The 24972-nt window shown below is 38.9% G+C and overlaps 1 protein-coding gene across 12 annotated transcripts in view; it reads right to left on the bottom strand.

The window, feature by feature from the left end:
• Positions 1-14979: 14979 nt before the first annotated feature.
• Positions 14980-24972, bottom strand: part of btrc.L (beta-transducin repeat containing E3 ubiquitin protein ligase L homeolog) — a 117789-nt gene continuing 107796 nt past the window's right edge. For all 12 annotated transcript variants that reach the window (XM_018225243.2, XM_018225237.2, XM_018225240.2 and 9 more), the window contains 4 exons: positions 23151-23261; positions 19631-19709; positions 17774-17967; positions 14980-15070 (listed from right to left, as the gene is read on the bottom strand). In XM_018225243.2, coding sequence (XP_018080732.1) covers positions 17806-17967; positions 19631-19709; positions 23151-23261 — 352 coding nt within the window. In that variant the 3' untranslated portion in view covers positions 14980-15070; positions 17774-17805. The remainder of the gene's footprint in view (positions 15071-17773; positions 17968-19630; positions 19710-23150; positions 23262-24972) is intronic.

Genomic DNA, 24972 nt, shown 5'->3' with positions numbered 1-24972 from the left:
TTATAATCTGAAAACCCAATAAAAATTGTTGTAATAAGAATTCATCTGCTCTCTGGTTGTTTGGGGTCAGGGGTTGAAGAAAATCCGCTGTGGAAAGCGTGTGATCCCATGTGATATAATGTTCCCTGTTTGGTCTTTAGACTCTGGTGGTGGGAATTCACAAGGGCAGAGTAAACACATATAGGATATTAAAAGAACATCCGATTCTCCATTTTGTGAATACGGTTCTTCTGTACTCTTCGGGGGTCATTTTTGGTGTAGGCGTAAAAACAAAAATTGATGTTCAGGTGATTGTCTAATTATTCCATATTTGTTTTGGTTTAATGCACATTTTATTTGCCAAATTTGTCCTAAAGGCACTGGGTTTTTAATGGGGTAGCTTATCTGAAAATCATTTTGTTTAATTTGATGCGGGCAGTTGTATTCCAAGACAATTAGCAACTGGTCTTCATTTTTAATTTGCTGTTATTTGTGAATCGTTGGTTTAGGAGTCAGAACCAGACGTGCAGAGAATGTAAACAGTCCGACAGATAAAGCTTTCAGTAGCAATTCCAGTAGGAAAACTGGGGATTTTCCAAGTTGTTGAGCACCCACAAATGATACTAATTGCTTATGTTCTACCCCTGGTCTGGTGCAGCTCTTGTTTAAAAAAACAGACCAGCTGGGGTTCTGCTTGCGGAACACCACACCGCCATTTTCTTTTGTTCTCTCAGGTGTCCCCTGTATGCACAGTACAAAAATCTCAGACAAAGTTCAGCACTGCACATGCAATAAGCAACTAGAATCATGGGGGTCTTAAAACTTGGTTTCCCCAGTAGTGTTACCTTTCCTTCTCCTTTAAAATTTTTGACCTCCGTTGGAAAATGGCTTAGAATTACATATTCTTCCCCTATTGAGGGCCTTCTTTTACAGGTATTTGGTTGCTAGCAACCAGGGGGGTAGTAAGAAAAGTCAGAATCAGTAGTCTTGGGAATTGTAACCAATAAAATAAGAATGATAACATGTAAACGTCATACAGTTGTATGCATGGGTCAGTGACCAGTCCGTCAACCAGAAAGCATTTTTAACGGCATTCCAATATCCTGAAAAAAAGACCAGCTGAAAAGCTGCTTAAAATAGGCACACCCATAACATACTAAAAGTTGTTGGCAAGTGGGCTGTACCAGGTCTGCTGCTTTGGGGTCTCATTGCAGATAGCTTTTCCACCTGCTCGTTGGGGGAGCCCATTAAATGGCGCATGGAAGTGCAACCGAGTTAATACAATCGGAGATGTTGGTTAATCCCATTTCACTAGTGACAATGATCCAGTTGTTGGTTTGTAAATGTAATTCTGCTCACACTAAATAAGCTATGAAATAGGATCACAGTGGATCAATATCACGCTTATGACATGGGGTTAGCGGACATCTCTTTGCTAGTTGGCCCTTAATGTTTATCAGAGAAGGTTATTATCTATTATTCTCTCCTGTCAGCTAACTAACTTATATTGCAACCTAAAAAAGATAGACAACAAGGAGGCAGTCTGCACTCACCCTATCAATATATGAAACATGGCAATGAAACATTATTAATCACATAAGGGGTCATTTACAAAACATGCAAAAAAAAAGGCACATACCACCATGTTTGGTTTCTCAAGAGCAAGGACCTACACTTCCCGGATGACTAACACCCTACGGGCAGTCGGCAGCCTTGTATTCATGAGCGCCAGGCTGGGGGGTGGAACTATAGTATTTTCCGTAACTCTGATGTGGAGAACAAGGCATCAAACAAAGCACCATTTGACTTTATTTCATGTCATTCCTCCTCCAGGCCTTCCCCTTTTACACTGTCCCTCTGGATTTCACCAAAGAGCGTTCCTTTCTACTGCTTATCTGTTTTTCCTCAGAGTATGGCCAATCCACGTCCATTTCCTAACTTTTATCTCAACTTGGATAAGATTTTCTTTGGCTTTCCTCTACAGTTCCCCATTTAAAATAACATTCGGCCAGAGTATGTTTAGGATCCATCAGAGGTTGGAATTAATGTAAGGCTAGCACTTAACAACAAACGGAAAGCTACACAAAAGACAATAGCTTTAATTATACAGGTATCTTCATCAGGTCCTCTGGTTCTCAAGGCAACGTTTCCTAGGGAAGTAAAACATTTTATCTCCTCAATCTCTTCAACATGGTTTCTGAAACCCTGATGGTTTTCCCCATTAATTTGGTCTTTATATGAATTGACTTCTCATCTTGGTAGCTTTACTCTGCAGATCTTACAACTTCCCTGCCAAGTTTCTCCCTGAGTGACATAGTGTCTGCAAATTTATAACTCTATACTAGACTTGATACCATATCACATTATCAATGACCAGAAGGCTCTGGCAATTCCCCCTGATGTGCTACTTGACAGGAATCAAGCTTTCCTTGAATAGGTTTGCCTGCTGTATCTCCACAAGCTGCTCCATGTCAAATGTTTTCTCAATAAGGCAATGAAAACAAGATGAGGACTAGACATAAATGCCACATTCTGTTCAATAATAATAATAATATGCATTGTTTTAACCTGGTCAATACATGCTCCTCCTTGTCTCAGTTCTTGTCTGGATGACATGAGAAAGGGCTTTGTTCAGCGATCACATTTCTTTTCTAGTTTTACAAGCATTCCTGTTGTCCAGTCAAGGAAAGTCCTGTGCTTAATTGCCACGAGTGCTCCTTCTAGTGACTGTTGAACGGTGCTTAGTTAAAGGGCATACATGTCAACATTCCACACTGCCTTGCACCTATGGGTGATCCTTCTAGGGCACGTTAGTTTAGTGTTTTTTTTAGTGTCTGCTTAGACTTGTTCTGCCTTTTACTGTTTTCCAGCAGCTACAGTGTCAATCACTCCTAGCCCCCCAAGTAAGTCCAGTTTTTGTTTCTCTTTCTCATTTTGGACAATACAAACCAGGACTATCAGTAAACTGTCTGACCCTTTGGCAGTATTACATGGTCTTTGTGGCCATGTGGCTGCTGAAAAACACTTACCATACACACTAAGAATAAAGCTATTGAGTGTCTTTACCATTGGGAGCCAGACCTATATCATGACCTCCCAAGCCGACAATCATTGCCAGGGGGTAGAAGCAAAAAAGGAGTTGTTTCATACTGAACCATCATGTTGACTTCCTGAGCAGATGTCTTGTTCTCTTCTGTACTCTATCCAAAACTTGTATTGTCTTTAGGCATGAATGGTCCCCTGCTATCCCTACTGACAGTCAAGTCTTGCATTTAACTTCTGTGGGAGGAAGGAAGGCACTTATCCCTCGAGACCTAGATTATAGAATTAAAATGTGGTGTTGGTTGAGGTTTCTGTCAACCACAGTTGCAGCCATAGGACTCTATGAAAGGTTAATAAGCACACAGCATGAAGACAGATGGTATTCTACTGAATCCTTTACCCTGGAATCTGCTGTCAACTTACACTGAGAAAGCATCTCCTACACAATGCCCACCTACAGTTCATGAACTGGAACAGAGTAAAGCTGAGCACACTCCTTCTTTTGTTCGGATAGCCTGGTGCACAAAGAGGGTACGGCAACCCCCAAATACGACAGTTGTGTAGAAATACACTGGCACACAAGGCAATTAAAGTGCAGGGTTACCCCTTGCTATTTATTTTGTGCGAACGTGCAACGTTTCGGGGCAAGCCCCTTTATCAAGCAACACCTACAGTGTTCATCTAATTAAAGATTTTAGAACAACTTGCCTCCTTAGTTAAGAGGACGTAGGAGGTTACACCTTAATTGGTATAGCTAGTGTCAGTCAGAGTCTACTGAAGCTAACAAAAATCAGTACAAAGTGCAACTGAAGGAAGAAATTAAAGCATCCTTTTGCCACTTTATTGACCTGTTGTAAGACAAACTCTCTGATGCCTTAATCATTAATAAATCATTCTAGCAGACACAAGATCATCCATCAGATAAGAAGGAAGTAGGTTATAGCTTAAGGGTTTTTTTTTTTTTACAGTGGGACGTTGGGAAATTTTCACTCTGAAGCAGCTGGTTTTTTGGTGTGCTACCAGCATTAATGTGGAAATGGTCTTAAACATTCTTGTGGTAACCTGGGTGTGGCTTAAAACAGGGAGTGGTCAGCCCTCCACCACGCAGGCCATAAAAATTCTCTATACCACAGAAGTGGGACAGCATTGATCTAGATCAGGGGTCCCCAACCTTTTTTACTCATGAGCCACATTTAAATGTAAAAGAGTTGGAGAGCAACACAAGCATGAAAAAGTCCATGGGGATCTCAAATAAGGGATCTTATTAGCCGTTTGGTAGCCCCTATATGGACTGGTAACCTACAGTAGGCTCTATTTGGCAGTTCACCTGGTTTTTATGCAACCAAAACTTGCCTCCAAGCCCGGAATTCAAAAATAAGCTCCTGCTTTGAGGCCACTGGGAGCAACATCCAATGGGTTGGTGAACAGGGGCAGAACTACCAGGGGAGCAGGGGGTGCGAGCGGGCCAGGGCCCGCACCACCTCAGGGCCCCTCGGCAGTCCCCAGGCCAGTTCCGGGTGTACGGAGGGGGGCGAGGGCCCGGCTGCATGTCCTGCGCCAGGGCCCGCCCCCCTCTAGTTCCGTTTCTGTTGGTGAGCAACATGTTACTCATGAGCTACTGGTTGGGGATCATTAATCTAGACCATCATTAGAAGCAGCATCTTCTCTCTATTCTGTAACACCAAGCTGGTGATCTCTTTGCAGGACAGTACAGAGGGATGCAAAGGTTTCTTAACAATTAAGGTTTAACCTTGTGGACTGACTCAGGATCCATATTATGCCACTATAAACAAACAAGGCATAATGAGGGTCAAGAAACCCAATGGGGTCTTCAATGTGCAAGTAAAAGGAACACACTTGTAGAGCACAATAAAACAATGATTTATGATTGATCTAATGTCAGTTTTTATTAAAGGAAAACTATACCCCCAAAATGAATACTTAAGCAACAGATAGTTTAAATCAAATTGAATGACATATTAAAGAAATTTACCAAACTGGAATATATATTTACATAAATATTGCCCTTTTACATCTCTTGCCTTGAACCACCATTTCGTGACTCTATCTGTGCTGCCTCAGAGATCACCTGACCAGAAATACTACAACACTAACTGTAACAGGAAGAAATGAGGAAGCAAAAGGCAGAACTCTGTCTGTTAATTGGCTCATGTGACCTTACATGTGGTTTGTATGTGTTCACAGTGAATCGTACGATCTCAGGGGGCGGCCCTTATTTTTTAAAATGGCAATTTTCTATTTATGATTACCCAATGGCACATACTACTAAAAAAGTATATTATTATGATAATGGTTCATTTACATGAAGCAGGGTTTTACACATGAGCTGTTTTACTCAGTGTCTTTTAATAGAGACCTACATTGTTTGGGGGGTATAGTTTTCCTTTAACAGAATGGAGGCAAAGGGGCTTCTCGTTTTGGTTTGAGTTCTTTGGAAGAAAACCCCATGCAGAACACCATAAAATTGCATAATCACAATGAGACACAGGTGCACGACAAACACAGAGTCCTGTCTAGTGACGGACATATCACAATGTGCAGTGCTGAATTTTTTTCAATTTTTTTTCCCTACGGATTTTGAATGGAGGTGATTTCTAGCATTTAGTCCAAGAAAATGTTTAAGGCGACCAAGTCCTATAAATCTTAGGCATTACCCAGCAATATGCAATGGATTCCAGAACAAAGAAGAATAAAACAAGCGCCGTTAAATTAGTACAGTTTATTAACATATTATCCCTGTTGAACAATGAAAAAAAAAAAAATACCATGATCCAATTGCATGTGAACATTAATACATCACATCACATGAACAACCACAAATTCCAATCATTATTTTTTTGTCTTAAACACTGGGAATGAAGTGACATATAGAAAAAAGTTGTAACAAATTAAAATAATTTAAAAATTAGTAAGGCAGCAACTGTTAATAGTGCTATGGGCAAATAAAAACATCATTTAAAAAACCCACATCACACAATCCCAAAATGCAGATAACTATTTATTACCAGTATTGTAAGAAAGAAGATATACATACGGCCAAAGGAAAGCCAATGGTGTTCTGCATTTTTTTTTTTTTAAGAGGTAAAACTTCTCACTTTCACACATTAAAATTACCAATGTGGTAATAAAGTGCTAATCTGCTCTGTGTTCAGTAATGCAATTTATCATGTGTGTGTGGGGCATGGAAATCAATTCAATGGTATTTACACAAAAAGGGAAAAAATTATTAAAAAAGAAATAGAAGACTGCTTTAAAATATGTTCATTACAGTCCAGAACAATACATTCTACACATAACTGGTTGGGGCCTAGCATACATATTACAATTGCATTTAGTCTTCATTTGCTTCATTTACTGTTGCCCACAACACTGGATGCTCAAAAAAAAAAAAACAAAACGTGATGTATATAGATGCGTACGTTAAACAATGCCTTGGAGATGGACACGCAAAAAACTGTACCCTTTATTACAACCAGTGCCACTTTTTGTGATCCTTTAAGGAGAAGGAAAGGCTAAAATTAATTAAGCTTGAACAGAAAGGTCTATATAAATACACCAGTAAACCCTCAAAGTAGTGTTGCTCTGAGTCCTCTGTCAAAAGAAACACTGCATTTCTTTCCTTCTATTGTGTACACATGGGCTTCTGTATCAGACTTCCTGTTTTCAGCATAAACCTCCAGGGCTAAGGCTTGAGCATGCTCAGTTTGCTCCTCTCTCCTCCTCCCTGCTGTAATCTGAGCTCAGAGTTATGAGTGAACAGGGAAAGACTCAGGCAGGAAGTGATGTCACACCAAGCGAATATGGCAGCTGCTATCAAAACAAAGAGCTTCTAAAGCAGTTTACTCGGGTATGGTAAAGCTTTCTGTAGAATAAATATAGTGTTATAGCTTGCACTATTGTGGCAAATCTATTGGCAATAAACTGCTTCGGTAGCATTCCTTCACCTTTAACCCCATAATTACAAAATGCCAAGCTTTGCAGTAACTAAGCATTACTACTAACTGTGTGAACTAGTAATCGGCCAGTAATCAGAATAAAAAGAAGGGGCAAGGCTTGCTTCTTGAAAAATTTGGAAATCACCTGGTTTTGAAAATACATCACAAAAAAAAGCACATTTAATATTAAAACACAGAAAGTCGCGGACAGCACTTTCCAGTCGTGGTTTATGTAGGCAAGGTTCTATTCGATGCAGCTCCAACACAAAAATAAATGTTTACCCCACTGACTCCAAACCTTCACTTTAGCCAGAGGGCTTCTAGGTGTCCCCTCGGGTCAACGTGTTCAGTTATCCCGTATACCTCCATGCATTGTTACAAAGCATACATCACAACAACAAATATATCTAGGATTGCAATTTTTTTAGCTTTATCTTAAATTGTAAGCATTTTTTTTTTGTACTTTTTTTCCCCGCTGTTAAATACTTAGGATAATATCGTATAGCCTGAAAATAAAGCCGTTTCATCAAAAAGCTTCCATTTCATCAAATGCATCAACTACTTCAATGTAAGTTTTTAGATTTAAATACATAATACCTGAAAGGAATTTGCATGATTTCTATTTCTAAGTCTCCTATTGTATTCTCTTCCTCAAACCCTTCCCGTGAAGAATAAAAAAAAAAAGAAACTCATCAGTGCCATTACAGTTGAATTGCTTTGGGGATAGGGAAACTATCAAATAACAACTTTTAAGTATTAAAAATACTTCCTTATACAAAAAATGTACAGCAAATGTCTAGGCTTTCTTATTTGTGATTATAATGTTCTTGGCTTTGTCACAAAAAAAAAAAAATTCTTAAAGGAGAAGGAAAGGTGTTTGTACTTGTGATTGTATCTACTTACCTGACACTCCGACCCGGTGCTCCTATCAGCAGAAAACTACACCGGCCTGGAGTTATTCCAGTGAGCACCACGGAGTTGTCGCCTTCCTGCTTCTTCTTTCTTCAATTTTCTAAGGGCAGACGGATGCGCAGTAAAACGAAATAGCCGGCTTTTTCATAAAAGTTTGGCTTTTCGCTGTAATCCGCATGCACAGCCGCAAGAAGAAGCCGGAAGACTATCAATTCCTTGGTTCTCACTAACAGAACCTCGGGTCGGTGCAGTTTTCAGCCGATAGGAGAACCGGCCCCGGGTGTGGGGTATGTAAATAGAAGGGGTGCCTAACTTTTCGCACCTCCTAGTAGAAAATGCTTTTCCTTCTCCTTTAAAGAGCTTCCAGGAATGTCTTTTTAAAAAAGTAACCAACAATATTCAGGGAAAACCATTTTCTACCTGGAAGACTCTGGTATTCGACTTTCTATAACCAATGCAGAATTAAGCGGACATTTTTTAAATGTAAGAGAGACCCTACAAAAACGTAATAAAGAATGAAAAATGGGTGGTTCCAACAGTGTCCCTTTAAGTTCTGAACTGCAGATACGCAACTACAGCTATCCACAATGACTCAGCCTAATCTATACAATGTTTAATATCCTGGCAACAGACCACTAAGCAAGGCTATGTGTAAAAGCATGAGTAAAAAAAAAAAAAAAAAAAGTTGTGTCCTGCAAGACAATGTTTCCCTAGAGTGTGTATTCTTAAAATTGTATATTTAGATTAGATACTTAGATCCACACATTTATATTGGCAATAATACACCCGTAGGACTTTTGTCTTAATCGTCTTTTTTGGCACAAATAATAATTCTTCCTGTTTTTACGGAGCTTTAATATTTGGTCCAGTAACATGTTTATATGTGCTAAGTCACAGCCCACCGGAGCCTTCTAACAAATGGAAAACTGAATACTAAATGGTTTCTTTAAGGGTAGGACTCCACGACGCGAGAGGAGCCAACAATTCGACAAAACGCATGCGATGTGTCGGATGTTCTGAAGAAAAGGGAAGTGAAGGAGAAATCGCAGGTAAAAACTACATTTATTCGACCGTTGGATGAAAACGCAGCACTGCGATTTGTCGGCTCCTCTCGCGTCGTGGAGTCCTACCCTAATGGAACCACTAATTGTGTACATGAATGTGTGTATATGTGTCTATATGTATATAGTGCATTTTGTTGTTTTCATCCTTAGGGCAGAGACACACGTGGAGATACAGGGAGAATCTCTTCCGGCAACAAATCGCCTCTTCTTCGGGCGATTAATCTCCCAGAACTGCTTTTTAGAATCTAAATCGCCGGAAGGATGGCACTCGGAGCGCTTCCTTTTCCAAAGTCGCCCGAATTTGCCTCAAGGAAACTTTGGCCGACTTCGGAAAACGAAGTGCTCAGAGTGCCATCCCGCCGGCGATTTAGATTCTAGCCGGTGGGAAGGCAGTTTGGGGAGATTAGTCGCCTGAAAAAGCGAGTTGTCGCCGGGAGACAATCTCCACGTGTCTCTGCCCTTAAAAAGGTTTTCTATGCTTGGGAAATCCCACTGTTTATAGATTATAATACTGACAATTATTCTAGAACTGTTACAGATGGAACTCCTTACAACCTTCCAATTGGCCTTCTTTGTAATGTCCCTGAACACAACACTGTTAATTTTTCCCCCCACTGCTTGGTCATTAAGAAACAGCCTGAATAAAAAGATAGTTTCATTTCGAAAGAGCTGCTTGTTTGCTAGGGTAATTAAAGCACAATTTAAATGCCAAGCCGGAGAACAAAAATGGCAAAAATATAAACGCTAAAACAAAAAAAAAACGAAAGACTAATTGAAATTGTTTTCAAATGTTACACTATAATAAAAGTTAATCTGAATTCTTGAAAAAATGTTTTTGAAAAAGTGTTGGCTCAATGCCATTAAGCGTCATTATTTCAGGAAGCTACGGGGAAAACAATGCAAAATAGCACAATTTCAAATCCATATTTAGAGATCATGTTAAATTTATATATTTAGAGGTCATGTTAAATTTATACATTTTCTTGCAAAGTTAATTAGGGGGTTCAATGATATATGTTAAGGAAACATAAAAAAAGACAATGTCCACAAATATACAATAAATGCAAAAACCTATCCATCTTTATATCCACTGGTTTTCATAAATGCCTCCCTCTAATGAAAGCCTGCCTGGGGTAAAATACCCCTTTTTCCAAATGGTATTCAGCTCTTCTGTAGAAAACATTCAGAAGACTCTATGAATCTTTCTTCTTCTCATCACAATGCTGACTGCCAGAGATGGGTGAACTTACAATGAGAAGTTTACTTTCTTCTACAAACTGCAGTTGTCGAAAAATAATCAACACGAACCGATAAACTTCTTCAAGATTAGTCCATGGAATGGAATGATGGTGATGCATCCCAAATACTTTACCAACCCAGCTTTGTTTCAGAGGACAATGTAATAGAGCTCATCACAACTCAACACTTTCTAAGCTTTTTACCTTTTTCTTTCAGTCTAAAATGATATTTCTCATTTTGTTTCTGTTACACTTCCAGAAATGGATTTACTCCAAGTATGAAAAAAAAAAAAAAGTTATAGTAATATTTTGTTCCGGCATGGGAAAGTTTATTATGTTATTCATGGGATTGCTTCTACTTTATTTCTAGTAGAACAACAGTTGTACCTTCCTTTACGTATTCGGACAAGTGCTGTACCAATAACTCGCTATCTTATTTTTTACTATACTCCTGCCTGGAAAGATCTTCAATTTAGAATGGAAGAGATGAGGAAACTTAGTTGGGGGGCAATGCAAGTAGGGATGCACCAAATCCAGTATTCGGTTTGGCATTTGGCCACTATTTGTCCCTTTTCATTACGATTTGGATGAATCCTCTTGCCTGCCTAAACCAAATCCTTAAAAGAACAATAAAAGAAAGCAAAAAATGTTTTGACCATGCATGAGTTTCTCTTACCCTGCTCATCCCTAATTTGCATACCCAAGTTAGAATTTAGATTGGTATATGATTGGATCTTTCACAAAGGGGTTTAGATTCGGTGCATCCCTAAAAGCAAGCAAAACCTTTGAACGCTTTAGAATCAATATATGAAATCAGAACTTCAAGGGGCACATTTACTTAGTTCGAGCGAAGGAATAGAATAAAAAAAATTTTTTGGCTACTTCGACCACGACTTCGAATCGAACGATTCAAACTAAAAAGCGTTCGACTATTCCATAGTCGAAGTACTGTCTCTTTAAAAAAAACTTCAACCCCCTACTTCAGCAAGTAAAACCTACCGAGTTGCAACCTAAGCCTATGAAGAAGGTCCACATAGGCTTTCTAAGCTTTTTTTGGTCGTACAAAAATCGTTCGATCGATGGATTAAAATCCTTCGATTCTTAGGATTTAATAATTTTTTGTTAGATCGAACTAATTGCGGTAAATCCTTCGACTTCGATATTTGAAGGATTTACCTTCGGCAGTCGAATATCGAGGGTTAATTAACCCTCGATATTCGACCCTATGTAAATCTGCCCCCAAGTGTGACAAACATAACAATAATGTCAAATTTGTGTTTAAAGGTAACTATATGGGATTGATGACAAAATGCCTTTAATTTGTCATCAAGACACTTTGCATTAGTTTTAGTGTAGAAATATCAGCCGTAGTTAGTGACCATCCAAACCCTATTGGTGCCAGAATTCATTTACAGCTCTAAATAATTTCAATGGTTTAAATTAAAATCATTAGAAAATAAGGAAATTCTTCAGATAAAGTCAGCTCCTTGGGATGGCACGTGTATCCTTTCTTTTTTTGCTGCAAATTTCAATCTGCAATGAGAGGACTAGAGGAGCTCAGACTGGTAAGGGTACAATTTAAAAGGATATTGTTGCCCCATATGGGTTTAAAGGTTTTTTTTTGCTGCAGTCAAAATGCAACAATATAATAATACAAGTTAAATATTGGAGTCTAAATAAGCAAAGTTTATCATATTGCTGCATTTTCCTATGAAACTTAGACATTTCAAGCATGCAAAAACAGAAAACAATATTTTGATGGTTAGAAGTCCTACCCAATGCTAATGTTACTTCTGCTGGAATAGTAGATAGAATACATTGAGAGTAACCAAGCATAAAAGTGCATCCCTAATGGATAAATTCTCTATATTTGGGTTGTTAATATCGACTGAAAACCAGTGGGGCTGGTTAGAAACCCTTTATCATTTTTATTAAATTGAATTTTCCCCAAAAATAATTGCTCAGATCCTGCAGAAGGGATCAAGGATTCAGACAGGGGCTAAGCAGCTCTGACCAATCACACTCAATAGGAGAGAATGTTGTTCATTCACTTAACGCAAACACATTCATATAAATTTGATGCGTTAACTAAGCAATTTAAGTAAATTAAGGAAAAAAATCTTCGACAGTCAGGAAATGATTGATACATTATAAACTAGATGGGAACCCTTTTGGATTCCACAGTCCTAGCCACAATAAATCTGCTGCCATGTTTTTAAGTTTAAAGAAGAGAGGGTTATCATGTTTTTTGGGGCAATAGGGAAACAATGCAATGAAACGCCTTCTTGAAAATAAATCCCCATCGCGTGAATTTTTGTCTGGACACAGTTTGTTTACTTCATATTTTATTTTACATAATTTCTTTAAGTAAAGGGTAAAATCATGTGCTTTCTCACTTATCAGATGACAACACCACAGATACCTTTATAGCAAAGCAGCATATGCAGGAATTGATTTACACAAAGGCAAAATATTGGCCGATGGATTTCAGAACTTCATATCCCCCCCCCTATCCTTGGGAAGGAAATTTGGGAACAAGGTCAACCCACGACAGACAGGATTAACAACAACATTGGTGCAAGGCCGGCCTTGAGACTTGTTTACACTTGGTATAAAGGCACAGTCGTTCCAAACATCTATGGGAAGATGCTCGAAGGACTGTTTTCTGGTTTGGACATCTATTCCTGGTTATTGTATACATGGCAAACAGCAATGTTTGATTTTACAGCAAGCGTTTTCAGCAATTCATGCATTTAAGACGATGAACTAATGTGCCTCCATACAAGGGATCAGACAGCAAAAGAGAAAAAATGATGGTTACAGATTTGTTGCTTAGTGGAAACCAGCAGTGATATTAATATCTATTTTGCCTAAAATCAGCAGTCTAAGCTCTTATAGGGTCTTAACTTTGGTCTCAAGTTTAAGCGTATTTGTAAGCGAAAAAATGGTGATAGAATGTCAGTCAGGTAGCTCCAGTGAGCAGTAATGCACAAGGGAATTCTCCAACGAATAATAAAATAGTTTAGAAATGCTTGTAGCACCAGAAAGGGGCAAAATAATGCCTCTATCTATGAAAAAAAAAAAAAAGTCTACCAACTTTATTAGAATTTCTGGATTAAGATCATGCATGTGATCAAATATATTTGACCCTGCTACATATAATTATCCTGCTATCTCCAGCCTTAAAGCTCAGTTTCCCTTCATTAAATTGGAAGCATGGCATCGTCAAGCAATGGTTGGCTGTCCCCCTATTCCACTGCTTTTCCTGATGGCAAATAACAGGGTTCATTTTGTTTCCCACCACAGATTTATAAAAGTGAATGAAGACAAACCCCCAAACTGCAAAGCTGTGTTTCCTAACCTTTATTTCGGAGCCCAAAGATTAATTCAGGAACTCCACTTCTTTATGCAAGTCATTCATATTGTTTTTATTTAATAGAAATCCATGTAATATAGGGGATTCTGGGCAGCTGCCTTAGAGAGTATGGCTCACTACCCATAGGTCAAGAACCGCCTATATAAACGTATTTATTAACAATTTCTTTACTTGATCAAAAACCTAAAAAATACCTATGCACTGTGGTGCTTTCTAAAGCAGACTTTAACAGTGTCTCTTTAAAAACAAAAAACACAAATTTGGCTTTAATTAATGGGCAGAAAACAAGTGCATTTTTTTTCTTCTTCTACAGGACAAAAAGATACTTTCCCGTTGCGTTACGTTAAGTGTTTGTACCTCTGTTTCCAGATCATGCAGAATATTCAATAGTGGTTCACATGCAAGAAGAGATGTGTTTACTTATTTACGAATAGAGCATCGTGCCAAATATGGCTGCCCGCAAAGATCAAAAAGCATGAGTTAGTAGTCGTGTGTAGAAAATATACATGGTGCTTTGTGACGAGTAAAAGAGAGACAAGAAGAAACACCACCAAGAAAAGACAAATGCGCTGCTGTGCCAAGTCCAGGAACGAGGGAGGAAGAAGAGAATGAAAACCCTTCACTATAAAAACAAGAGACAATTAAATGGAGACACATACCCAGAGACAGAAGAGTGAGTTTTGCGCTATCCTTACCCTTGTGCCATGTGATAAGAACATCTCTAATCAGTTTCAGGTTTTTTTTCTAAGCTTTTAATGGCCCATAAAGAACTATACAGATAACTACAACACTTGATTTGGTACTATATGCAAAAAAAGAAAGAAAAACTGGATATACACGCAAACACTGAAGAATGAAAAAAAAAAAAAAAATGAATGGAAAAAAATAAATAAAAAATAACCTTTCATGCTTACTATGATAAAAACATACATTTTTATATCACTTGAGGGGGGGTCTTAGTCATCATCTTAAAAGAAAAAAAAAACAAAAAAAAACCCATTTCCCGCTTTTCACTTCACAAGTACTTGCAAAAACGTTCAGCAGATTTCCAAAATGTAACCACACCTTAAAGCAGCGTGAGCGTGGGACAAAAATGAAAATTGTTCTTTTGCTTACAGCAAAGCAACAGGAATCCTGGCAAGACATTTAAATATATTTCAAAGATCTGCGACTGCTACAGTCTCTCGTGTTTCATCTCTAAAATTGCAAGTTTTGAGTTTAACGTGCCACCGCCACTGGAGTGTGCAACCCATCGCGACGCAATAAGTTGCAGACTCCGGGGACAATGAAGGCAATGCAAGAATTCTTCTCATGGCAGCAATTCCTGCAGTCCACTGTGCTGATTGGCCCGGGCTGCTTCCAGCTGCCTGACAGCAATATTCCAGGATGAGTCAGGATAATGGGTCTCTCTCTATTTTTTTTTTTCAGCAAATACTGGTCAAGTAGAATGTTTATTTCCCGGCATTCACAGGTGGTTTAATTACCATACTTTTCAAGCAAGTCCTGTAAGGGGGTGAAATGAGAAGCAAAATTAAGGTCAACGTGCAATCTTCACAAAGAAAGGACACAGAAGCTGCAACCTGCGTAAGATAAATAGAAAACTCCTCAGGCTCTTACCCGTTATTTAAAGCTTCCATCAAATGGGCTTGAGTTTTTACAATGTCAAGTGTCCCCCTCAGATTTGGTGAAGTCTATTTATAATTATAATAAATTATTTTTAGCAGAGAGTTGGAGGATACAACATTTTAAGCTTATCCCTAGGTTATGGAGTTTTTTTTTTCTAATAGTACTTGTAATATTCCTATATCATATTGTCCTAAATGTGACGAGATTAATGTGTCCCTTTTTCATGATCTATGGACTTGTCCAAAGATTAATATATTTTGGAGGGAAGTCACTAGTTTTTTGAATTTTAGACTGAAGATACAAATTAAATTGTCTCCATGTTTTGCTTTGCTGCATCTAGTTAATAATAGGCTTTCTTCAACTACTAAGATAAATTCTATTTTCCACAGGAGTAAATTATTGACTACTTTATTTCTAGCTGCTTCCAGGACAGCTTTAAAAAGGAACCTGTCATGGGAAAACATGTTTTTTCAAAACACATCAGTTAATAGTGCTGATCCAGCAGAATTCTGCACTGTAATCCATTTTTCAAAAGAGCAAACAGATGTTTTTATATTTAATTTTGAAATCTGACATGGGGCTAGACATTTTGTCAGTTTCCCAGCTGCCCCCAGTCATGTGACTTGTGCTCTGATAAACTTCAGTCACCCCCCCCCCCAGCAGCCGAACAACATAACAATGGGAAGTAACCAGATAACAGCTCCCTAACACAAGATAACAGCTCCCTGGTAGATCTAAGAACATCACTCAATAGTAAAAGCAAAGTCCCACTGCAACACATTCAGTTACATTAAGTAGGAGAAATAAGCCTACCAGAAAGTAGTTCCATCCTAAAGTGCAGGCACAAGTCACATGACTGGGGGCAGCTGGGAAACTGACAATATGTCTAGCCCCATGTCAGATTTCAAAATTAAATATAAAAAAAATCTGTTTGCTCTTTTGAAAAAAACAAGTATCCCTTTAATTCTTGGTTACAAAAAATCTCCCTCATTATCGGACATCATTTCTTATATGAACCAAGCAAGAAGCCTTAATAGCTAAAAAAAAAAAAGGAAGTTATTCCATAGATTCTTTTAGGCTTATTTGGTCTCCTTTTTTTGAAATCTGCAACTCCAATACTAGTAGTCAAATAATTTGGTTTCTTAAAATGTAAAATGAATGTTTATTGGGTAGTCTGGCATTCCAGATGATAATGGGGTTTTTCTCTTTTCTTTTTATTGCATTTACATCCACTGGCTTAGTTAATTTTTCTATATTTCTTCACTGAATGTTATACATTTATGATAACATGCTATGGTATTTAATGCAGTATTTTTCTTTATCTGCATAATATGTGCTGCCATTTTGATTTCATTTGTTTAATATGAAAATCAAATCAAATATTTCAAACAAGAAAACTCCATTTGTTGTTTTTGCATCCCAAGTGATCATGAGACACATTGCAACACCTGAGGTGCAACTTATGTACACTGTGTGCCTTGCCATGTACTCAAATGCCTGCAGCAGAGTTCTAAACGTACTTTCAACCCAGTCTATTGTGTTAAAGGAACCTGACATCAGTTCCATTGTCTCTACTCAACCCATTTTTTTTCCGTTGATGTCAAGGCAAAGAAGAAATGCAATGTAAAAAGCAGAAGGTATCAGATGTGCACAGTGTGCATGAGATGCCTAGGGTAACATCCATCTGATGGCATGTGTAGGAGATGAGATATCTGGTAGCCTCCTGCTGATATCTGATGGGGTTTAAAATGCGTCAGATCCAAAGACACAGCACAAATTTTGCACGTTTGAAAGCATTTACAGTGCTAATGTCTTTCCTATTTGACACAGGAATTGTCTTTTTTTTTTTTAAATACCCCTTTGCCTTTTCTGTATGACAAGATGGGGTGGTAACTTTGGGAACAAACGCAGGCTACAGTACAGCTATCCACAGTACTTTCAGTGCATTAAACTGCCCCCAACTCAGTGTTTAAGGAGAATGACAGCTCCAGCTATGGTTTTGTAATAGGACCAAAGGCTGGAAGCTAAATGCAACTGTGGTCCCGAGGGCATGAAATATATGTTCTGTTTTGCCTTTGTAGATTGGAACCAGTAACCAGATATAGCAGAACAACGAATTTGGTTCAAGTGTTCTTCAAAAGCAGACCATGCTCCTTGTAGCCCCGGGTGCAAGCTGTACCCCCTGCCAGGGCAAACTGCATAAATCCAATGAAAACAGCAGCACTCCAGTATTTTAAGGCATTTTAAGCTAAGGTTTTCTTTTTTCTACTTTTGTCAATAATACCGGAGTGCTGCTGTTTTCATCGGATTTATGCAGATATAGCAGAGCATGTCCTGGAGCTGGGAACAAGAGTTGTTGGAACTCAATGTGTTACTCCCAGGATAATAATAGAATACTTTATGCACTGGGATAATGTACAAGCCACAATAAAAACTGGCCTTTATGAAAGGCCAATTAAAGATGGATGAGCTAACAATAGCTAAATAGACTCTCATTCCATGTGAGCATGGTTATTTCTGTAAATGTAAAATGTGTCTGCATCAATTGGCCAATGTATTTAGCACTTTCTTCCTACCCACCTGTGCAACTGTGAGGTACTACGTAGTGTCATTTATCTGGAGATGTACGTGTATGTTCTAGAAGGTGAACGCGTTGACTCTGCGTGTGCAGCTGGGTCGTTGAGAAAATCCCAGATGAGGATAGTGTCATCGTGAGAGCTGCTTACTATCTGGAACTCATCAAACTGCAAGCGGAAAACTCTGCCCGAATGCTCCTGGTAAACAAAGCAATGTTAAACAGACATTACACAAATGTATGCATAGATATGTAACACGTATACAATGTTCAGGCTTCACATAATTGCAACTAGAACCCTTTATAAACATAAGGGGTGCCTTTGCCATTAAAAGTAGCAAAATAGTCCCATATTATATATACCAACATATACACAAACACAATCGCATAACAAATCAGCACACAGACCGACAGACACTTAAAAAGGTCTTTAAAGAAAAGGATGTCATTATTTTTCAAATGTCACCTTGAAGGAAGCACAATTGAAAAACAACATGCTGTGAGATGGAAAATAATCTGGCAAAGTCCACACTGCCTGAGAAAGCCATTGTGCATTTATGGAGCTGCTTTACAGACTGCAAAGTCGAAGACAACTCGCCTGCAGTGAGGAGCCACGATCTGTGAACCTTCTCCAACTGCTTACAAATTGAATGTTAGCTGTAGGAGGTTTTTTTTTCCTCATTTCTGGGAAAAAGCCAGTTAATTTGGGATGGCCATAATGGCAACAGTGTGGTGGGCTGATATATCGCTTATGGTCAAAGCCATACAGAAAGCACTGCATGAATGTGTATGGTTTTATTTTGTCTTGCGTCATTACGAGGAAGTAATATCTGCCTATCATGAAATAACAGGTGAATGAAATAGAAGATATCAACTTACTTAAAAGGATATAAGTTCGGATATAATCGAGTGGTGTATGTAAGCGCTCTTTCTGTGCAGATACCCATAGCCAGAGTGCTCCAGAATTTAGTGAATTAATTGCAGATTTCTGCTGTTGCTACTTGATTCAGTCCAGAAACAGGAGAGGTGCCTCTGTGCACTTTTGAGGGCCAGGGTGGGAAATATAAAGTATAACTATATCTGTAGAAACAAGTCAAATCAACTGGACTTGCTGTGCTTTTTCTTGAAGACGTTATACCAGTCATCAATCTCGCTCAATTCAGAATAACTATTGTCTGCCCCATACAATGCGGTTTTGGCATCTCTCCCTGGAAGGTTTAAAGGGGTAGTTCACCTTTTAGTATGATTTCTTTGATTATTTCTGTTTTTAAGAGTTATTTATCTTTTTATTCAGCAGCTCTTCAATTTGCATCTTAACCAATCTGGTACCTAGGGTCCAAATGACCCTAGCAACCATGCATTGATTTGAATAAGAGACTGGAATATGAATAGGAGAAACCTGAATAGGATCAGTAATAAAAAGTAACAATAAGGGTAAGGCCACACTGGGCATTTTGGGGAGATTTGGTCACCTGGCGACTAATCGCCTTGTCTTTGCGGCGACCAATCTCACCAAACGCCTTCCGTAACTCTGCGCCGGCTAAAATGAAAAACGAGCGGTTCGTTTCCCGAAGTTGCCTTGGGTGACTTCGGAAAACGAATCGCTGCATGTGATTAGCGCCGGCCTTTTTTCATTTTAGCCAGTAAAGTAAAACTCTAACGACTGATATGGTATTTGACACGATCAGCAGCATTTAATAACGTACAAGCGGACACTAGCTGTGTGCATGAGGTACATTGGTTAACACTCTATTGTTACTGGACCACCCTTTAATCCACCAACACTAATATTTGATTACAATAAGTGTTGAGCATCTCCAGGAATCAACATAGCTTATAACATTATCTGGTATTGCACTTACCACAAGAGTCCGGAGACACAGGGTCCCTGCAGGCGCACGGGGGTCTAAAGCAGCCACAAGGTCCCACACTTTAATTTTCCTGCAAGCCGAATAACCAAAAAGGTGAATGATATGCCACACTTAATTGCATGTACAACCACTTCTCAACACGAGCACCTTTATTTAACAGTTATTCGTTCTGAGAATGATTTGCAAATAAATGTGTAAGAACTAAAAAGTTTCGGGCAAATTATGTCCACGTACATGCATCTATCCAAATTTGCCCCTATGCCCTTCTTAAAGGAGAAGGAAAGCATACCTCCCAACATTTAGGAAACAGAAAGAGGGACAAAAAGATTTGTCAGGCGTAGCGTGTAATTTTTTTGGCCACGCCCATTTTTGTGACCAATTACCGTGTTCATTTTATATAGTTTGGCAGGTTATGAAAGTTTGAACACATTTCTGTGGTTTTTATATGTTATTACAGTTTTGCAAATGAAGGTGAATTGCCCTTTAAGTTGTGAGTCCAAGTTCATGTCAAGTATCTATTCTGGGCTGTCTGCCAAGACACAATTAAGTTGGATACTTTATATCTGTTTCTGGCTGTTCAGTGCAGCAGATCAAAGAGAAACCCGGGACTTATCAGTACAAATCCTTGACAGCAGGTTGAGCTGTCATAAGCGGGACTGTCCCATACAAAACGGGACAGTTGGGAGGTATGGGAAAGCTACCGAAGCAGTTTATCGCCAATAGATTAGCCACGATAGCGCAAGCTATTAACTAACACTATTTATTGTGCAGAATAATTTACCATGCCTGAGTAAACAGCTCTAGAAGCGGTTTGTTTAGGATGGCAGCTGCTATATTAGCTGTGTGACCTCACTTCCTGCCTGAGTCTCTCCCTGCTCACTATAGCTCTGGGCTCAGATTACAGCAGGTAGGGGAGGAGGGAAAAGGGGGAGGGGGAGAGTAGCAAACCGAGCATGCTCAAGCCCTAGCCCTGGAGGTTTAAGCTAAAAACAGGAAGTCTGATACAGAAGCCCATAAAACACAATAGAAGGGAAGAAATGTGGTGTTTCATTTGACAGAGAACTCAAATCAGCATTAATTTGAGGGTTTACTGATGTATTTATATAGACCTTTCTGATAAAGCTTACTTACTTTTAGCCTTTCCTTTTCCTTAAATAAACAGTATCTACCGTGCCTCACTCATACAGTAACTCTCTAAAGATCCCAAACTCTAGGTTAGTCCCTCCAATACAGAGAGATCTAAAATATTTAATGGCTCAGACTGAAGGATTGTTAACGTCAAATATTGGTTAAGTTCTGGGCTTTTTGAAAGTGAATATTTGTGAATACAGTTTAATTACATGAAAAAGCAGGTTTTCTGGCTGAAACACCATGTCTCCGATTTACAAAATGCCCATTGTGCCTCATGCATAACTGTGCAGCCTCTGCTGGAGTCATGAGATGAGACTTGAGTGAATGTTCCTATGCGCGTATTGCCAGTAATTAGTAAAGAGTGATGAAGCCCGGCAGTGAACAGATTAGTACAGATAATTTGAGAAATGCAGCCACTAAAGAATCTAGTACCGCAAAAACTAAAGCAAAGCTACCAATGGTCAATCATGGTGCTTCTGAAATCACTTGGCAGAAGTAGGTGAATGTGATTTAATGACTTTTTGAATATGCGATGGTCAAATAGTGTACATATGGACAGACACTGGAAGCTGGCTACAGGGCCAGCTGGTAAAGCACAACTTAAAGGGATACTGTCATGGAAATGTTACACATCAGTTAATAGTTCTGCTCCAGCAGAATTCTGCACTGAAATGTATTTCTCAAAAGAGCAAACAGATTTTTTTTTTTTATATATATATTTAAGTTTGAAATCTGACATGGGGCTAGACATATTGTCAGTTTCCCAGATGCGCCCAGTCATGTGACTTGTGCTCTGATAAACTTCAGTCACTCTTTACTGCTGTACTGCAGGCTGGCTGAGATGGCTGCCTACACACCAATATTACAACTAAAATAAAAAAAATATAATACACTTGCTGGTTCAGGAATGAAATTTCATATTATAGAATTATTTGCAATGTAAAAACTACATCATAAAAATCATGACAGAATCCCTTTAAAGTCCATTCTGTTAAAGAGTATGGGGACCCTCCTGTTGTAAAGTTTCTGATAAAAATATAACAATTATAAGGAAGACAAGAGAAACCGCCTTTAAAGGGCAAATTAAATATGTGCTAGTTGAATAAACATTATGATACAGAGTTACAGACTTGGTGTATATTAGGGATGCACCGAACCCTGCTTTCCATGGTTCGGGTGAATCTCTGATTCCAGGGGTACAGATTCAGCTGATTACAGAACTCTTCTTCTGCAGTGTAATAGCCGGTGCTTAGATGGAAATACCAGATACGTGCTCACAGCAGGTACCTAAATGGGCTGCTTTCAATTTAAGTTTGGCCAGGCTCTTGGATTTGCCCCGAATCTGAACTCTGATTAAAATAGCTTGGGTTCAGCCGAATCTTGGATCAATCCCTACCTTATTTGGCCAAAAGCTTCACATTTCTGCCCTGCTCCACCTGCATTTACCTTTCAGGTTCCTTAACTTTTTAAATAGTGGTTTAGTGCAAGGACTGCTGGGTACTATTGATGTGCAGGCTGGCCCGAAACACAGCTTCTGTTCCCTAAATTTATAGACTTGCGGCTGCCCACCCATTTTGTGACATCAGTCACGAACAGTGCAGATCGGCCGGGTTCGGGTCAAGGGGAACTCGAACCGTAAATCACAACTGGGTGCTCAGTATTCAAACAGATTAATAACCTGCATACATGGGGTCAATAAACCTTGCATTTGGTTCACTCTTTAAAATTTAAAAGTAGGGCCATGTCTGAGGAACCTAAATACTAAGCTTTCCATGGGCAAAGAGGTCATTAAGTCAGATGCACAGGGCTACAGACTGTGGGTAGTTGCACAGCAGCCCCACGCTATTAATATGGTCAATTTGCATCTACTACATTTGTGTATGAAACAATGTATTTCTGAATGCAAAAGTCATAATACAATAAACTATTATTCTAAATTATTATTCACAGAAGGGTCTCCGTGTATTTAAAACCTCCATATACATTTTGTAATAGTGAAGTGTTGGGAAGAGAAATAAGTAGTTATTTGAAAGGAAAATGCAAAGTAAAAGGCAAATCAATTAATGCAGAGCTTAAAATCAACGCCACATTAGGGTTTCACTCTGTTAGATCTTTGGATGGATATTTAGCCCACCGTGATCTATATATATATTTTTTTTTAAAAAAAAAGCTTACGCATTTACGCATTACTGGCCTATTAAGGTAACAGAGTAGAAAGAATGTGGCCTTTGAAGCCATTGCATGGACGGATTATACACTTGGCTATGGGTCTTTTTCAGATTAGCCAGAGAGACCACAAAAACTAACTGTGCTAGCACAATATGTAACAGAACTTGTCAATGCTCTTTCAAACAGAGACAAAAAAAAAAAAAAGTCTCACCCGTCATATGCTCCACTGACTATTCTCTTGTTATCAAAGCGGATACATCGGACCAGTTCTTCATGTCCTTCCAGAACCCGCAAACATGCTCCACATTCAATGTCCCACAATCTGGAGATTTCATAAAGCAAGAAAATTAAGATTTTAAGGAAAGCCTAGCCTAAACATATTGCTGAAACTGTGGGAAGGAAGTAAAGAAAGATGACCATGTCTCAGACCATAGCAATCTGATCTAGCTCCCGCATGGCCAGGGCCCCCAAGCTGGCCCAGTGATTTGCCAGGATTTTTAATACACATAGCAACTTGCCCCCTCTGATGCTGCTATATAAAGTCATGGTATATGAACAAACATTACTGAGGGGGGTGAGATATGCTGGTGACATCATAAAAGTGCAAAAACATAAGCCAAATCTGTCCATGTATTGTGTGTTCCCTTAGTTGTCATTCCAAACATGCCCATGGGTGGGGAATACCCTTTGGGCTTTAGGGTGCTGTCCATACGTTTACCCATTATTGGTGCATATCCAAAAATCTCATGTAATGTGTGAATTCAAGACATTGAACTTTTATTGTGTAACGATGGCATGCAAGTCCCCCCCCTTTTTCCTTTTTTTGTACCCATCTTTTTTTTTTTTTTTGAATGGCTTAATAAAGACTGATTTGAAAAATATAAAATAAAATAAGAGGGATACAGGAAAAAAGGGGGGACGGGACGTTTACACAATAAAAGTTCAATGTCTTGAATACACACATTACATTTTTCAGACATGCACCAATAACAAATATGCCTTATGAACCCACAATTAGCTTGTATTCACCTTAGCCAAGTATCCCTAAAATCGTTTCTTTGCCAAGCAGTATGAGCGGAAAGTTCCTCAAATCTCGCCAATACATCAACTTTAAGCAGCCAGTCTTTAGGGAGAAGGAGGGATAATAGATTTGAAGTTTAGCTGCATTCAATATGTGCCTTTAAAAGGCCCAGTCTACAATATTATCTATATTCCTTGTGTCCCAAAAAAAGTAAGACCTGGGCTGGGTGGTCTGGTATTTCACAGCCTAGAGCCGATTTGCATAGCTGCAGGATTGTTGCCCAATAAACTCGTATTTCTGTACAGTCCCAATAAATGTGCAGCAAAGCGCCTGTAGCTGACTGGCATCTCCAAAAGACACTGCTCACTTTAGGGATTTCACTTCAATATGTGAGGTGTGTGGTAATCGTGAGGATCTTATAGTTCAACTCTTGGATTTTACAACACCGAGAGCTGAAGATAAAGGTGCTCAGGCCTTTACCAAGAGCCTTTACCAAGAGCCTCTTCCAAGAGGTCCAGTCCAAGGTCTCTTTCCCAGGTGTTTACCCATTTTCAACACTGTCTGTGGTCACATCTTCATTGGTCGACCTAGCCCTGGCTTCTTTTTAGGGACTTAAAATGTAATAGCGTTGCTATGGGTGGCAATAAATAAGGCTTCTGCCAGCCAGCCTGAGACCCAATGGTAACATAAATGGGTTGTTCAATTTTGATTCAACTTTTAGTATGATGTAGAGAGTAATATTCCAAGCCAATTTGCAATTGGTTTTCATTTTTTTTTTTTTGGTTTTTTGAGTTTTTTGAGTTTAGCTTTTTATTCAGCAGTTTGTAATTTCAGCAATCTGGTTGTTAAGGTGCGAATTACCCTAGCACCAGGCATTTATTTAAATAAGAGACTGGAATATGAATAGGAGAAGGCCGGAATAGAAAGAGGAGTAATAAAAAGTAGCAATAACCATAAATTTGTAGCCGTACAGAGTATTTGTTTTTTTTTTTAGATCGGGCAACTGACCCCC

The sequence above is a fragment of the Xenopus laevis genome, chromosome 7L (genome assembly GCF_017654675.1).
Source record: "Xenopus laevis strain J_2021 chromosome 7L, Xenopus_laevis_v10.1, whole genome shotgun sequence".
NCBI classification, from domain to species: Eukaryota; Metazoa; Chordata; class Amphibia; order Anura; family Pipidae; genus Xenopus; species Xenopus laevis.
The sequence above is the reverse complement of the archived record's forward strand: the minus strand, read 5'-3'. Positions and strand labels throughout refer to the sequence as shown.